Source organism: Eleginops maclovinus, chromosome 3 (assembly GCF_036324505.1).
Source record: "Eleginops maclovinus isolate JMC-PN-2008 ecotype Puerto Natales chromosome 3, JC_Emac_rtc_rv5, whole genome shotgun sequence".
In the NCBI taxonomy this organism is placed as follows: Eukaryota; Metazoa; Chordata; class Actinopteri; order Perciformes; family Eleginopidae; genus Eleginops; species Eleginops maclovinus.
The window spans coordinates 22,448,751-22,466,202 of NC_086351.1; the positions used below are offsets into that span (position 1 = coordinate 22,448,751).

The 17,452-nt window shown below is 41.2% G+C and overlaps 1 protein-coding gene across 1 annotated transcript; it reads right to left on the reverse strand.

The window, feature by feature from the left end:
* Positions 1 to 595: 595 nt before the first annotated feature.
* On the reverse strand, positions 596 to 11,850 carry gask1a (golgi associated kinase 1A). The gene is made up of 5 exons (XM_063878468.1): positions 11,170 to 11,850; positions 9,180 to 9,605; positions 4,132 to 4,254; positions 2,993 to 3,096; positions 596 to 2,071 (listed from the first exon to the last, which is right to left on the reverse strand). Exons 1-5 carry the CDS (start codon positions 11,392 to 11,394, stop codon positions 1,867 to 1,869), a joined length of 1,083 nt encoding a protein of 360 aa, XP_063734538.1. The 5' UTR covers positions 11,395 to 11,850; the 3' UTR covers positions 596 to 1,866.
* Between the last annotated feature and the right edge of the window lie 5,602 nt (positions 11,851 to 17,452).

Below are 17,452 nucleotides of genomic sequence, written 5' to 3' on the forward strand. Positions count from 1 at the left end.
TTCACCACGTTGTCTCAAAGTCAACTGTTTCATAAACATGCTTTTTGTTAAGGAGCGTGAAATATGATGTATGACACATTCTACAACATAAAATACATCAATAGAATATACTCATGAATGGCTGAAGATTCTGTGTTATAAAAGTGACTGAATAAATTACTAAACGTAATCACGCCAACACAAGCCTTTAGCTTAGCGGTGGTGATGGGCAGCCATGCAGACAATCATGTAAGTATTATAAATGTGTATTAACCAAAGAGCTTTTTTCTGCAATAAACCAAAATCCAATGGAAAAGTCCCATTGTTTTCTGTTGAGGGATCCCTTCCAATGCTAACTTCTGGGTAGATGAATCCAGCATTTATTTTATTGTGTTAATTGAGCAGTCTGTAGTGCTGCAGGGAACAATAACGTTGTTATGTCCCTAGCTAACAGCGTCATGGTGATTGTCACTTCCTTTGAGACAACAGCCGCCATTCGTGACTCCAAATTCACACTGTGCAAGTGTTACACCAGTACACCAGAATAACTTTAAGTGGTTTACCACATGAAAAAATACATTTAACGTGAGACATATGAGGTGGAATAAAGATTGGAGACATTTGAACCATTTATTCTCTGATCAAAGAGGTGCCGTAGCAAAGAATTCATCAACAGTTACAACTGGAATTTTAATTCAGAGCAGGCAATGCAAGAAACAGCTTCAAGTGACATCATCTCCATTTTCATGAAAAAGCTTCCCGGATCCAGTCCTGAAACTTTTTTCTGAAAGATATTTCTAATCCCTCAATAAAAAGCAGAAACATCAAAAACAGACATCTATCAATCACCCCCGCAGCAGGACGGTTGCTTTGTCGTTTTGGCTCAAACTTAAGTTGATAAAAAAGCTCCTCCAATGGAACAAGGACATTTTGTAACCTTAATGACCTTTATTGATTATTAAATAACCTTTTGACTTTACTTGAACTATAGCAATACCTGCAGATGATTGTAAGCTGTGGTGAAGATGGTTTTCTTTGATAATGACGTAGCTTATAGAAGATATGACTAAACTGTTAATGTTAGCAGCCAGAGATATTTTTCATATCCCAATATTACCAGCATATAAAAAGGAAAAATACTCCACCCAAAATATGTTGTCTGTCTGTGCTTTAACCTTTCAAAACTCTCTGAAGGACTAATGTTATTATAAACATATCTGCATAAAACAGTAATCATCATAGGGTCAAGGTGACATTAGCCTGACCAATGATCCAACCAATGTTAACAAACCAACTTCCACATGTAGCCAAAAAAAAGACCAACAAATCCAACAATGTGGGAGCTGTAGCATACAGCTAACTGGTTACGGGTAAAAGCTAACAGCTAACTGGTGACGGCGAAAAGCAAACTGGTAAAGGCTTACAGTTTACAGCTAACTGGTAACGACTAAAAGCTAACAGGTGACAGCTAAAAGCTAACTGGTAACGGCTTACAGGTAACAGCTAACTGCTTACCGCAAATGGCTAACAGCTAACCCATAAGGGCAAACAGCTAACTCTTACATTGTGTCTGGGTTCCCCTACCAGCTTTGCTGTCAATAAATGTACACTGAATACCGTAGTAATATCGTAATACAAATATTTAAATACATTTGAAAGTCACATTTGACGGTTAACCGGATGACTCGTGATTTAAATAGACTTTGATAGATCGGTCAGTGTACTGCATTACGCTTAGTGTCTGCTGAGGTTTTTCATTGGCTGAACCATTAACATTCTTTAAGCTTCTGTTCACTAACACCTCTTTTGATCTTTATTTTATGTATTTTGATTAAAAAGTCAGCTTATCAAACAGCATGGTGTGTTTCATGTGTCGGCTCAGCCTGGTCACAGGTCCCTGTTGACACGTAGCTTCTTGTCTCTGATGTGCTGGAGGAGGATCTTCCCTCTCTGCTCCACAGTCTGGATGATAGTCCTGAAGCCGCTGGCACCGCCTTGGCTGTCCCAGAATTCCCTGTCTGTGTACAGGGAGTGTAACAGAAGACTCTCTAGACAGCCTGACTGCAGCACTGACACTGCACTCTCTGGAAACCTGACAACAAAAACAGCATTTGGTTTGATCAGTTGTAGATTCAGTACAACTGCAAATGTCAAATACTCTAGACGCAGTAAAATGAATTCTTCCTAAAAACAATATAAGAGTTTGGACAGAGAAGTAAGGACACCCAACATTATCACTAGCATTGGATTGCCTATGCTGGTGAGATTTATCGACTTTCCCAGGAGCTGTGCCTGGATGATTGCCCTTTCCAGTGCCCTTTGAGGATAACCAGGGTCTAGTTCGATGAGATGTTGACTCAGATCCGTGTCAGAATTTCTTTGATGGACACCAACTATAGGTGTTCCTTCCATCACTCTCTGGTAAGACGCAGTTTATTTTGATGTGTTAAAATCGATAAATATTCCCTGAATCTGGGACATCACGTTATCACAACCCAACATAACCTGATTTTTCTGCAATTTAATTGTAATGAATGGACTGAAAGGATAAAAAATATTAACTCCATCATAATGGGGACTTGCAAAAAGTCTGAATCCATGCTTCATCAGGAACCAATGGTAGGACGTTAGTCTTGACAGGAGCATCCCCAACGTAAGCAGCATCACACTTTTTTCTCGCTCAAGTTGAAAATCGTTAACCAATAGACAAATAAAATCATTCGCATCATTTGAGTCTTTGCATTGACTTTGAATGTAATTGCAGCGCGCAAAAATAGCTTTGTTTACGCTGTGACCACATCACAACATAGACGTATCTGCGCTGCAATTTAAAAAGGGAGATGTTTATTTTTTCTTGTGAAATACCTCCTTATATGCATTGTTTGTTCTTGCAGTGAGCCCAAAAGAGTTTCTGATGCCTGTGTGGGGAAATGTAGCGAGCCTGCATGCTGGAATAAAGTAAAATGTCTCGAATGTGAATCCCCCCTTATTGAAAACAGAGCTTTGTACTCACTCATCAATGCCCTCCACCAGCCTGAAGTTAAGGTTGTTGGCGGACTGCTGCGGTCGGCCTGCGTTGTCTATGAACACCAGTGTTGAGGGATCTGCCTTTCTCACCTGAACATGCACACACACACACACGCACGCCCGCCCGCCCGCACGCACACACACACACACACACACACACACACACACACACACACACACACACACACACACACACACACACGCACACACTATATTTATTACATCAGGGGAGTATTTTGATGAATCTTAACATCCCTAGTTTTACAACCAGAGATATAGTATAACATTCTTAGGTGAATTTCGGCAATAATGCACTTAAACTGCTTTTTCTAAGGAAGACATTTCTAAATATCATAACACTGAATAACGTACAAGAAAAAAAATGAATGGTGGCTTAATTCCATTTAGCTGCTTCAGTGTCCGGGTCAGAGCCAGGGCTGTACTGTTCTATAAGATAATACTTAAATGTATGTGTCTAAACTTTATGTATTAAACTAAAACGGTTATGAATTGGAACTGTTCCTCCAATGGTTCCTCTCTCAGGTGTGGAACTTCTCAACCGGCCGCCACATTTCCATCCCACACTGGAATACTAAATACTGCTTCTGACTTTGGTCTAACGTTTTGGAAACTGAGCCAGTTCTGCCTGAATTTGCCTTCTGAAAGGCAGATTTACTTAAAAAAACACTAAGCTGAACTGATATTGATAGAAAATATCTTGGTTTCTTCTTGGTTAAGTTTCCATTGTTCTATTGTCTTACATAAAGCACTTATTATTTATTTTCTTGCATATTTATTTGCATTGAGCTAATCCAAAAGTAACAGAAGTAATCAGGTTACATTACTTGTAAATTATAATATTTAGATGAGGTTACTGATTACCCTTTTTCCCCCCAGGTAATTTATAATTGTACAGCATACATTTACATCTGTGCTTATATTTTAACCAAAAGCATGACAAAATCATATTTAAATAGGGTTTTTAGATTATCAGCCTAATACCTTATAAAATAATAATTAATTAATGCAAAATAAGAGGAAATGTAATATGTTAGGGCAAAAATCATTATTAAAGTGTTCTCCCTCTGGAAATAATGTCAGTATTGTGTGTATTACATACAGTACCAGGATGTGAACCAGCAGCAGCTCGTTGGTGTTGCCACACTTGGTGTACAGCAGGTTCTCCACACAGAGGTCTGTTGGGTCGGGTTTGAAGCCACAGCAGTACCTGTCCAGCCGGTCATTTACCTGCAGCGACACACAGAGCACAGGGTTTAGCCGGGAGAGTCTGAGGAACAGCTTGATTTGGTCTCTGGAATGAGTCAGCGGTGCTGGTATTGTTTTCAGCTTGTGAGTGTGTCATGGACAGATACTGTCACTGTGATGGAATGGCAACCGAGAAAGTCAAGGTCAAGTTAGAAGATGGGTTTTGTCTGAGCATGGGCCCCAAGAGACAGAGAAGGGACCATTGGCACCAATTTGTCAGGTGCCAACATTTCACATCAGTTTAAAAAAAATGGTTTTCTTCTTAAAAAAGCTAATTATCATCACGTTATCTACCAGTGAAGGTGAGTTCAAGAAAAGTAATAACAAAGCTCTTAACATACAGTACAGTTATTACTGTATGAAAAGGATTATTATAGAGGTATGGATGGATTTGATGGATGGACGGACGGACGGACGGACGGACGGACGGACGGACGGACGGACGGACAGACAGACAGACAGACAGACAGACAGATAGATAGATCACAGATTTTGGAAAGATTAGATTGTGTGTGACACACCAGTCATTAGACAGCTTGAAAATAATTAGAATGTTTTCTTTTGCTTTCTTTTCCAAAAAAAGTCTGACAGCAAATCTGACTGCTTCTGTTAAGTTCCAATAAAAAAAATCCTTACTTACAGGATAGACCAAAACTATGAAAATAAAATTCAAGTTGTAACAAACTGGGAATATCTTTAAATGTTGTTCAGGGTGGGGGTGGGCTGCTGAGGAGAATTACAACCACCTATGAGGACATGCTGAGCTATGCGAGAGGATGGCAAGGTTTGGCAGGGTCGTAGGGGTTGTGTGTATGTTTCTTCTCCCTGTATGTGCAGTGTGTGTTTTGCGTGCACCTGTGCATTCTGTGTCTCAACTCTCTGAACCCTGAGCCCTCAGGTCATCAGTGTGTGTGAGTTTGTAAAAGTCCAGGGGTTTTGTTGTGTGTTAAAACTGGTTCCTCTCACATGTGTGGAACTTTTTGTTGACTTCTCACCCCGCTGCCACCTTTCCATCCCACCCTGGAGTACTTAATATTGATACGGAGTTTGGTCTAGCAGTCTTTCAGAAACCGAGCCAATGTTGATTTACAGCTGCACCCTCAGGAAGGACAGATGTGCTGCTCTGCTGTGGTCAGACCCAACGCAATATGTCAGTGTATGTGTGGACTGTGTGATCATCACATTTTTCTTTTGGAGAATTACATTTCTTAGTTTTAACCTTGAATATCAGATAAGTAATGCATAAATTATTCTTTCAATTTGTCACAAGACTATCATTCTTAAGGAGGTTTAGGGGAAATGCAGGTTAATACACTCTAGCTTTCCAGAGAGTTGGATACCAATCTTGTGTTGGAGGCTATAGTTAGCTGGTGGGCTTAGCTTAGCCTTAGTGAAACATAGGGGAAACAGATAGCCTGGATCTGTCCAAAGGTATGTTGTTTATTTGATTTGTTAATTCTTCTTCCCAAGAGGATAAACCCTCTGAGGTAAATTCATTATCAGAATCAAACTTTACTGTCTGCCTCCCCTGGTAGAAAGGCTCGGAAAAACAATATACATATATATTTAATATGGTGGGTAAGCATTATCTAAGGTGACTTTAACCTATTAAACCATGATGATGATAATAATAATAATAATAATAATAATAATAATAAAGCTTTATTTATATAGCACTTTTCATACAACACGTGCAACTCAAAGTGCTTTCAAAAATGGAACATATCACAAGTTAAAAACAACCAAAAAGAAATTCCCCTCAGATCAGATGAGACATTTTCAGACGTGCAGCATAGCAACAAAATATAACATTTAAACAGGAATTGTTCCTCTCGGAAAAATGAGACACAAGACTAAGAAAACCATGCACAGATATAAAACCCTATAAATAAAAGCAAACGTGAACAATAAAATGTAAAAGTGTTTATTAAAGGGTAAACATATTAAAAGACCAACTGAAAACAAAATGTTTCTATTAAAACTGTTAAATAAATAATAAAAGTGAAAACCCTTTAAGACCAATAAAATAAATAAAACAATATAAGATATGTTAATTATGATCACACTTTAAACTGATTTCAAACTCTAATCTGAGACCATTTCAGACATGCTGACTGCTCTGTGCTTCCATCGATCTTCCCTCCGCTGTAGCAGGATCCGCAAGTTAGCAGTCTGGAGGAGTGTACATTTCAACTTCCACTCCAATTGTCACCTTATCCTGAGTTTACCTATCCTCCCTAGGGTGTCCTCCCCTGCTTTGGTGTATGTGAATGATTCCTTCACTCTGCTCCTCCTGGGCCTTTGGTGTACGGTTTCTTGCTGTCACGGCCTGGGGAGGTGTTAAGAGAGCAGGTAGGAACAAGTGTTAAGAGGCACTCATCGACTCAGCAGATCGATAGGAAGCTATTAAAGCTTGGCCCTGTGACAGGGATCGACCTCTGGCAGCAAGGGGGAGAGAGCTGCCTCATGGGTTATTCATATTCAACCCTACACACACCGGAGAGGGCGTTTGGATACACATTCTGTATTAGTGTGCAAACAAAACAAGACAGGACAAAATGACAAGTGTGGGTCGTGAAATCAGTGACCAGGTGCAGCCTCTGCTGGGAGAATGCAGCTTGCTCGTGGAGTTACTTTAAACGCACAAAAAACACTGGCTGTTCAGAGGAGAAGGACAGAATTAATTTATTATCATATAACAGAGAGGAAAGCAAATCAATTCTTTAATTAAATCATCCTTTTGGCTTGACCTGAATGATCTGATTACAACAGACTCTTTTTTGTTTGTATTTAGTCCACTTTTTCTTTGCTAGTAATTAGTATGACACAAAGGGTGAGCTGGCTCAGACATTTTATTGTTTGTTGTATGAGTTATTCATCATTGTTAAAGCTATAACTACTCTTTTAATTGAGCGTGTCAAAGTGATGAGCCTGCCTTAGCCTGTAGCGACTGTTCGTTGGGAGTTTTGTCGCTATAAGTTGTGTTAAAGTGGTTGGAAGCTACTGTGATTAAATACACTTTCAGATGGATTTCCAGCGTCTGGTCCCACACCAGGGTCAGAGCTCACAGTCAAAGACACACTGTCCCATTATATACTTGATATATGATGTATTAATTAAATATGATTGATTATATACTTGGAAGTACTTGTCAGCCACGATAAGAGCTGTTCGAGTTCTCTAGATGGTAAGGAAAGGAGTTTTGATGCCTCTTTATAATCTTCTTAACCATAGGATACACTGGACCATCTTTTATAAAAGGGAGAGAGATAAAGTCTGGTCCACAATCAAACACAACCGCAGCATTTAAAGTGTTGGACCATTCTGCCATCTATAAACAACTGACTGACGGATGCAGATCATGTAAGTTACAGTGCTTATTAAGTATTTTCAATCCTATGCTGTAAAGGTAATCTGCGTTTAACTTTCAGCGGTACCTTAAACCCTTAAGCGAACACTAATAACTGTAAAATGATCATAATAATGTTGCAGAGTGCAAGGGCAGTTACATCCTCTTAACACTGCGATAGTATTTTAGTCCTTAGTCCTGATGAATTCTCCTTCACATCATGATGCTTCACTGAAGTAAAAGTGGTTGAAATAGACAAAGGATCACATTTTTGGGGAAATTCAACCTCAACCAGGTGTTGTTTTCTATAAAGACTTGCCTCAGTTTTTGGGTGGGTGCTGACAGGGACTCAAGCATCAGCTCCACAGCTGTAGATTTGCCATGCTATACAGTTTCCAAATTTTGTGAAAGCTTTTTGCAATTTTGTAAAATTCAGAGTTTTTTCAGACATAGGGGGCTGTGGTGCAGTGTGATAGTGCGCTGATATTCGGATCAGGGGAGAGTTGGTTCCAGTCCCACAGCAGTCAGCATGTCAGTGTTTCCCTGGGCAAGACACTTCACCCCAAACTGTTCGTGTGGAGATTGTCCACAGTACTGAGTGTATGTAAGTCGCTTTGGATAAAGCATCTAATAAGTGACATAAAGACATGACTGGCCGAGCTCAAGAAAGGGATTATAGTGTCTTCGACTGTTTAAGTGGGGCGATGTTCTGCAGATGCACTGCTTTTGACATAGTTCAGTAATGACCAGATACGATTATTGTTTGACAAAAAATGAATATGTCATAAAAAAATATACATGAGATAATGGACAGGAGGTTTACATTTATTCAGCTTAACGGAGAAAATACTATGAAGTGCACTTAAACCTCTACAGAAACTTCTTGACTGCATATCATTTAAAATGTTTTACCTGTGATCTTACAGGGTTTTTAAGCTTTTGTTGTGGCAGCCATTATCATCGTGAATCACCCATTCAGCCTGCAAAAGGCCCATGCAAAACGCAGGCTGGCAGGAGTGGCTATCACAGCTGTAAACAATTGAGTGATCAAACCTGTGTCCTTATTAACAAGCATTTACTCAAAGCACCAGCCATGCCAAACCAAGACAAAACAAAGGAGTCCTGTAGAAGGCATCCATCACAAAACCATTTTAACTAGGACTAAAATAATGTTACACATTATGCAGACACACAGTTTAACTCTTATGCTCCATTAGCTGCTTACAGAAACCTAGCTTGTTTCTTCGTGCTTACTTTGAAAACTGATTAGCTGGACTTCAGTCAAACATGCGTTTCTGTATCATCAAAATAAAGTATAAAACTTTTACTTACCCAGTTCAAGTATTTCTCTCCTCCATAGCTCTTGGTGATCTACTGTATGTAGACTCTGTCCGCCTTTCTCACTACCTCTCCCATCTCTTCCTCCACGCCCAATCCCTTGAAACTGTTTTTAATTTGACCATGTCACTGTTCTGAATAGTCTTGCTTTCCCTGTAAGTGTCCAGTTGTGTGTGTGGTCTTCTGTGGGTACTGAGCGTGAGCGCAGTACTGATCTTACCTGTAATAAGAAGTCGTAGAGAGCCAGTCTCCCCCACTCTGGGTGGTCTACTCCCACACAGGGCGCTGTCTTCAAGTTTGCTTTGCTCCCACAGTGGACCTGCAGCAGCTTCTGGTACCTGGCCCAGCTGAGTGGTACTGAGTTTTGGTCATTGTCTTTATCAGCCAGGTGCTTAATATCTGGATCCCACCACACGACAGGTCTGGGTGTGCCGCTGATATATCGGTATGGTAAAATGTCACTGTGGAAAGTCCTCAGCACAGCAGGGAGACTCCTGTTGAGACCCAGCACCCGGTCCAGGTGGAAGGCGAACACTTCAAACCAGTCGTCGGTGCGTTTGACGAGGGAGCAGTGGCCCTGCTGGCAACGCTCACTGTGGGTCCCTGCACGTCTGTGGGCAGGTCCTCCCTCAGGTGGCTCACTCTTCTGTGAGGGAGAAATACACTTTTATAATTCTTTACATTTCTTTTTATTTAGAAAACACCTTTTGGTTTTAGACACCCAGCCCAATATCTGGGGCCTCAGGTAAACGCTATCAAGATTTTGTTGGAATGGCCTCACTAAAAACGTTTTAGCCAGCAGTTAAAGGGAAAAGTTGCTTAATATTATATTGATATTTATTCATTGTGTGTTATATAGCTGATGTTTCCTGGCAGTGGCAGTTCCTCGCCCTCAACTGTAACGGTCCAACCACTGTCTCTGTCTCAGAGTGTTTTCCATAGGCCCAATTCCAAACCGCCCCCTAAACCCTAGCCCTACACACTTCCACTCAGGGTCTTCCACATTAAGTGCCATTCCAAAACAACAACCGACAAAATGCTGTGTGTGTTCATCATGAAACATGCTGTGTGCAAACAGTTCCGTACAAACATTTACTGGTAATCTGTGCATGATAGACATTTAATATCAACACACAGAGGTTTACTTCATGGTTACCTCATTTTTTTTTTACTTACGACCATATACGTCTAGGAAACGGTAAAGGTTTTGATTAAATTGTAAACTGTTGTATGTTAACAGGGACTGTTGTACAAAGCAGGCAGCTTACAAACATAGTTTATGGCAGCTGTACGCAATGTAGGCGTTGTTTCAAACATCGTCAATAGTTTTTTTTTAAATGTTTGAACTTTTTTTTCTTTTTTTGTTTCCCAAATTTACGGCGCCCCCCATGGATGCGCCCTTAGCATTCGCCTATACTGCCTATGCCCAGGGCCGGCCATGCGTGTCACGTGGGCGGGACATTGCAAGGAGTTTAATTTAAAGCCAGCCAACATTTCTTTATGGAGTCATAACCGAAGCAAATCTGGATCAGCTCGATGGACCCCCGTTTTTAGAGATGTGGGTAAGGAGGAAAAGGGAAAGGGTTGTATTTTCTGACACTTTGTCTCCTTACACACCGGGGACACATATTTATGTACGAACATTTAAAAGTGTATTTTGCTTTATAGGGGACCTTTCAGACAAAAATAGTTTTAGAAAAAAAAACATTAAAGATTTTTTTGAGTTTAATAATATTTTTATGAAACCGTTGTTACGAAACGTTACAGCCTTTCCTGTTTCTGCCGGAGACAGGGGAGTTTGGCACAAAGCTTGCAGCTATATTTGCACCCACCATCTGAAAGAAGGGAACCTTATTTGGCTGTGAGTGAGATTACAGACGGAGTGTGTTGCTTCTCCCTTTGCCTCAAAATTACACGGCCTCCCCTTCCATACCTCCACTCTCCTGCCATATCTCGCCCTTCCTGCATCTCTTGCCTCTTAAGTACAAGCTGAATAAATTGGTTCAACTTCCTTCTCTTACAAGTCTGTGTTCTGCGACTGGGTCCAGTTTTTAACATAATCTTAACACAGCTGCGGCGAAAACTGAACAGCACATCACCACATTTGGCATAGCTGCCAAAAACAGCTTATAAACTATGTATGTGTTTGGAGATAACAAGTTTGAAAATCATCTTCTAACAAAGTCATCACAATTAGTGGAGCTGTGTACCTGCTGGGGTGCGGGAGGATCCAGCGCCACTTGGAGCACCTGTCCATGTGCGGGCACCCTGGCCTTACTGACCACCTCCCCCCCTGCTAGGAGCTCCATCTTATTGATGTCACCTTTGCTGAGCCAGGGCTGGAGATCTGGTCTAACTCTGATCCTCCTCCGGTCACTGTCTGGAAAGTCCTGCTCTCTAAAGCTCCGACACCAGCCGCCCTCCTTTTTCTTCATGGCTGTCTTTTGGTTGGAGAAAGCCGAGCCAGGATTCTTTTTCTTCTCTTCCAAGGGATTGTGTTGTTTTTTTAGATCCCTAGAGGACTTATTCACAGCCTGCCCCTCCTTAGTGGTTTTGTCAGATTTGCCAGAGTGATTTGTTGCTGCTCTGTGTTTTTCCTTGTGATGTTGACCTAGCTTTGCACTTGCATGGCTGCCGTGTATTGGTGTGTCTGCTTTCCTGTGCCATCTGGCTGCCTGTCTGTCTGCTGCCCGTGCATAGTGCTTTACCACAGCACTGTGGTTGCTCGGTTTAATTCTATGCTTTGGCCCTGTGTTGTTAACTGTAAACCCAGAGAGATTGGGATGATGGTGGCTGTTAGGGTGCTGGATGGCCCCTGCCAAGTCTTTTCTTTTGGAAGCAATGCCTTTGTTTTTGTGTTTATTTCTGACTAAGTCTCTGTGAATTTGATCTTTTATGTGGTTTCTGTCCTCACCAGCAGTTTCCCTAGCTTGCACTGAATTTTTAAATGAGTCTTTTGGAGAGGGTTTCCAGGGCCTGTGACTGAGTTGCTGCTGGTAGGAAGAAACTGGAGGTGGCTCCATGACTCTGGTCCTGGATCTGATCTCCCGGTGGAGCTCAGGGCTCGGGATGACCGCCAGTCCAAGTCAGTGCACGGCAAAGGACGGGGCAGGGTCATAGCCATCACAAAGATCGCGAGGAAGAGGAGGAAGAAGGGGAAGAGGAGGAGCAGCCACTTTTGACCACAGCAGAGTTTTGACCACATGCGCCAGGCCTGTGAGAAAAATAGAGAAAAAGAACCATGATTATAGCAGGGTGGTACATTTCAAAGATAGCATTTGGACTAACAGAATGTAGCACTCAGATTCCAGAGGCGTTAACCAAACGCTGAGAGCACATGAGTCACACCCTGACATGGGAAGGGAGCATAAAAACACACTGCGCTGATGAGTGAAATAACAACAGACATGTTTAACCTTTGGGAATTTGCTGACAGAGAGCATAGCTTAAACAACAACACAATTTTGAATATACAAGCATCAGAACGTAAAGCTTGTTGAGGCCTGCTCTGTAGTTCTTGTAACTTCCAGCTGAATCGGATTTATCCAGGTGAGACTAATATGATTGTGCTGTTCATACACGCAATGAGCACCAAGAAGAAAAAAGCCTCCCTCCCTCCCTCCCTCCCTCTAATGCAGTGGATGCAGAGTGAAGGAATGTTTCACACCCTTGAGATGTCTTCCACATCGTAGTGTTGTTACAAACTTTCCCATGTCCCTCCACCTGTGAAAGTGTTCCATTATTCCTCCCGTCAACTGGAATGTCCTGAACCCGTCTCCCTTCACTATATACATACGCTTTTACATAAAGAGCAGGATCCCAATGTGAGACTCAAATATACAGTATATCCAACCATTGTAAACATTGTTTTAATGTCATAGTGAGGTGGTGAATACTGATAACCAGTCAAAGCTGAAGCAATGTCAGTGAATCATTGCAGCAATTCAGTCATTCAATTTCAGAGGCTGTTATTGACCCAGCGGTGTGCAGTCCTTCCTGCTTCTATTGTTTCTCCAGATTTAGCCACGGCCACTTCCGCGTGACGAAAGTATTGACGTATATCTAAGCGAGTGCGTATGGATGTATGATGTCCCCATCTCAACAACTCTCAAATAATCTTACATCTACTCTGGCACTAAATTTGATAATTTCACGGTTTATCAGACCACAAAAAATTAGATACCTACCCCATCATGCGTTTATAGTAGGCCTATGAGGGTAATACTGTGGCGCTGCACCCATTGGGACTTGGCTTGGGAACCGAATTCAAGTCCCTGAAAGACAGTGCTACCGAGGTGTCCCTGAGCAAGGCACTGTTCCCTAGACTGCTCCTAACACTAGGATGGGTCAAATGCACAATGTAAATTCTGCGGGACCATTAAAGGTTCCTTCTTCTTCTCTCAATTCCCGCGAGAACATGACACCTGTATACAAGATGTGACGTCGAAGCTCCGTCATTACCGTCTAATGCTCTATTCAACACGATTTTCTTTCTGTTTATCATGAACAGAAACATCATTATATATATATATATATATATAATGATGTTTTTATACTTTTTTGCTAATTTATTCTTCTTAAATCCATTTAAATTCATATTAAACGATCAGAAACATTACCTCTGCAATACTGTGATCGTCAGTCATATTTTAAATGTGCTTTTTTCATCAATCTACTTTAAAAAGATGCTCTATGAAGCGACTGTAGTTGTCAAATTCATATTATGCACAATGAAAACTCTGCAGGTGATGCTCTGACGCTGCGTTGATGCTTCTGTCATGTGTGCCATGGTCAAATCTTACCTGGGTTGGAAAACGATAGACAAGTCTTTCTTCATGTCCCTTGCTTGTTTTGAATAGGCATCCCTGATTGGCGTCCAAGCCTGAACAGCTAAGTTTGTTTATGGTGAATGTTAAATGTGAGTATGTTACCGTGATAATGTACAGAAAACACACCAAGACATGGCAAAGGTCACCATGAGACATGCTGCAATTGGAACCACACTCTACGTTCCAACTCTTTATTACAATAAGAAAAACTGTAATAGCACATCGTATAAACACCAGAAGACTTCTGGGTTAATACACACACATATTCCCCGTATAACCATCCCTCCTCCTGATGGACCAGATGTCTAAAAGCTGCCTTTCCTCTCTTTTTATATGAATGTTCTTCTCCTCCAGCTCTGGGCTGCAGGAAAGTATTCAGCATTATGTTGAGACATGCAACAAGTTCAGCAGCTAGCCGGCTAGCCTCAGGAAAGGGGGGTGGGGGGCGCAGAGGAATCATATACAGGAGGAACTTATTATGAGTCACACAAACAACTATAAGAGGATTAACATAAGAAGCCCGTTGACTATGCCCCAAACGAGAATCCTGTCCAACAACCACTGGAATCGTGCCATCAGGTTGGGAGTGAACACAAACACTGAGTCACATTTCCTAAAGAACTCAAAGGGCGCATAGTTAGCAGTCAGTTCAGATTTTGCCATATCGAGTTGATGCAAAAACAGGCTCTCCTAAACCCATAAACAATCTGTATCACAGAGCCTCACATTGACAACCCAGTTATATTTGAGTTGTTCAACTCTTCATGTCCTAAAGATAGAATTGGGCTCACTTCACCATATCCATTCTTTCTGTTTGACTGGCAGGAAGTGGGCAGGTGTTACCAATTTTCTCAGATAAATTCTGGGCCAAGGCAAGCACTTACTCTTGTGCAAAAAAATGCACAACAATGTAATTAAATAAGTATCACTTCATTACGGGGTATGGTTGCATTGTTTCATTTGTTGCATCATCATCATCTCAGACTTTGCACCACGCATGCAACACTTAGCGTGATAGACATGATGTTTTTAGATGTATGCAAGCTATGGTAGAGAAGGTAAGGCAACAGTATGTACTAGGTCAGGAACTAGGTTCTTTCTATGGTTATCAACCTCTTGTGTTAAAGGTCACCTATTATACAAAAACATTTTTTTCTTTTGTCTTTTAATCATAAATATGTGTCCCCTCCGACTTGTAAAGTTTCAGGAACTAACATTACCTCCCCTTTTTTATCCTGATCCACCTATATAAAAAGCTGTCTGAAAATCAGCTGATCAGATGTTGGCCACTTTGTGATGTCACAACCTGTGACATCACAACCTGATTAATCATCTGAAGATCTGATTAAATCAACGATGGCTAAGAGGCAGGGACACACCTATGCACCACCAACCAATAAGAGAAGACTACACCTCCAAGCTGGACGGTAGAGAAAATGTTCGAAAACAGAGAACGGGACTTCTTCCTATGAACTGTAGACAGATAACCACTCGGAAGTGGACTGTGGACCAGCCAGTGGGAGAAGACCTCGGCCGAGTGTCTTTTGTGGACCTATCACATCATTTTATTAATAAACGCTGTTAAACTTGACGAGAAGCTCCTTGGATTCTTTTTCTCACTTCCTTCTTCAAGATTTAGAACCTAATACCAGCAGCAGCTCATTAGCATTTAAAGCTACAGACAAAGAATCAGCACTTTTGGAACAGGGCGAAACAGAGGGGTTTATGGGATGCTACAATGATCTGTTTGGTGTTTCAGCCAAGTTCTGTATATATCTGAGACTATATATATCTGAGACCTTTAATATATTGGAAAAGAGTATAATAGAGGACCTTTAAAGCCTTTGCACATTTTTACCTCATCTCTGGTGCATTTGGGTCCTGAGCCGTGTATCATTCATAACAAATGAAGAGCAGTCTTTAGAGAGGGTTTCATCTATTAAAATAAGTTAAAAGTATCCCTGTTCTGCTGAATAAATCAATGCACTTTCTACTTCAGAATGTTTATCACCCAACACCGTACAGACCATCCTTCCATTAAAGCCTCACACCATTATTACTATGCTGTATATTATATAGTCCATCATTGATCTTCTACTACGACCATACTTAAGTTTTTACAGCCCTACCATCAGCTATGAGGCGATGGCGATGTTTTTTTATACCCTGGGCAAAGCACTAAAGGTTGCAGTGCTTTATATTCCTCATCTCTGTGTGTAGAGTGAAGCCAAGACATATGATCACATTTCTGAAGGTAATTACTCTCCACATGTCTGCAATGGGCGTGCACATGTGGTTGGATATGTTCCCAATTGCACATTCCACATTTCTCCTCAGAGAACGGTCGAGCATTTGCACGGCCAAAAATAACCAATGCTGACATTTTAAAATAATTAGCTGACACACAAGAAACACACTTAATATGGGTGTTATCCAAAACACATTTATTAAAGATAAAATGACACTGTGGGTAAACACGAAGACTATCATAGCTATCAGAACCACCACTTATTTCTTGAAACAAATTACATTCCCATCCCTGATATAGCCATATAAGGTAGGATTCTACCTCTATCTTTGTGAGACTCTTAACCGTTCATGTCTCTGCTTTAGGTGTTCACGTGGCTGTTGTACATACTTTTGTTCAGTCAAATCCATCCGCCGCACGGTTGCTGCGCCGGCTGTTTATGTGTACATCCTTAACGTCTGTTTCCCATATCTCCATTCTCAAAACTCCAAACATTAATATGTCCTGCGCTGGCATATACCCTGTAAGAGCCATCCCTGTCTTCAGCTTGGAAGGACACCTCTAGAGTGGGTCCATAAACATGAACACCTGCCAAAGACTGAACATTCTTATCTTTGGGATCCCAAACTCACAGTTTCGGAAACCTCTGGCAAATGTACGAAATTGTTGGAGCACATTTGTTAACAGCTGTGAGAATAAATCAACATATTGCCAGGAACCAGGGATGTGCATAGACATTTGTAGGGGCTATTGCTCTAAACTGGGAAAAGGGCTTCTAAATAAACTCACTAACTAATGAAACCAGTTCAATAAGCATTATTCTTATTCTTATCATTCTTTAAGTAACGGTAAGGGATCGAATTACTTATTTATTTAGTATTCCATAATTTAATAACAGAGATGGTCAAACTAAAATGGTAGAGACATGGCAGAAATCCTACAATGAAGCGGGACAGTGAAGTGCTCTCCCTTTGTGAGAGGGCGATCAAGAGAAGAGAGCGAGCGTTGAGGAGTTTACGGAGCAGATGGAAAGACACAGAAGCACAATAACAAGTATATTTAGGTGTTTTTCAGTAAATAACCGACGGTGTGAAGAGGAAGTAAAGTCCCCAAATAACCACTCGAAGGTGGCTTGTGTACCAGTGAAAAAGGAGGAGACCTCGACCGAGTGTCTTTTGTAAACTTATCATATCGTTGTATTAATAAATGCTGTTGAATGACAGATGAGAAGCTTCTTGGATTCTTTTCGCCTAGTCCTACTAGAAACCTGCAGTGCTCATTGGGTGTACACAGCAAAACACCGGTAGGCTGTGTGGAAGGCACTGACAGCGGGGAAACTTGGACATATAAGTCCCTGATAAACACACCGCTCTCGATCAGCTGATGACCATGCAGCTCATCTTCCATGAACACCAC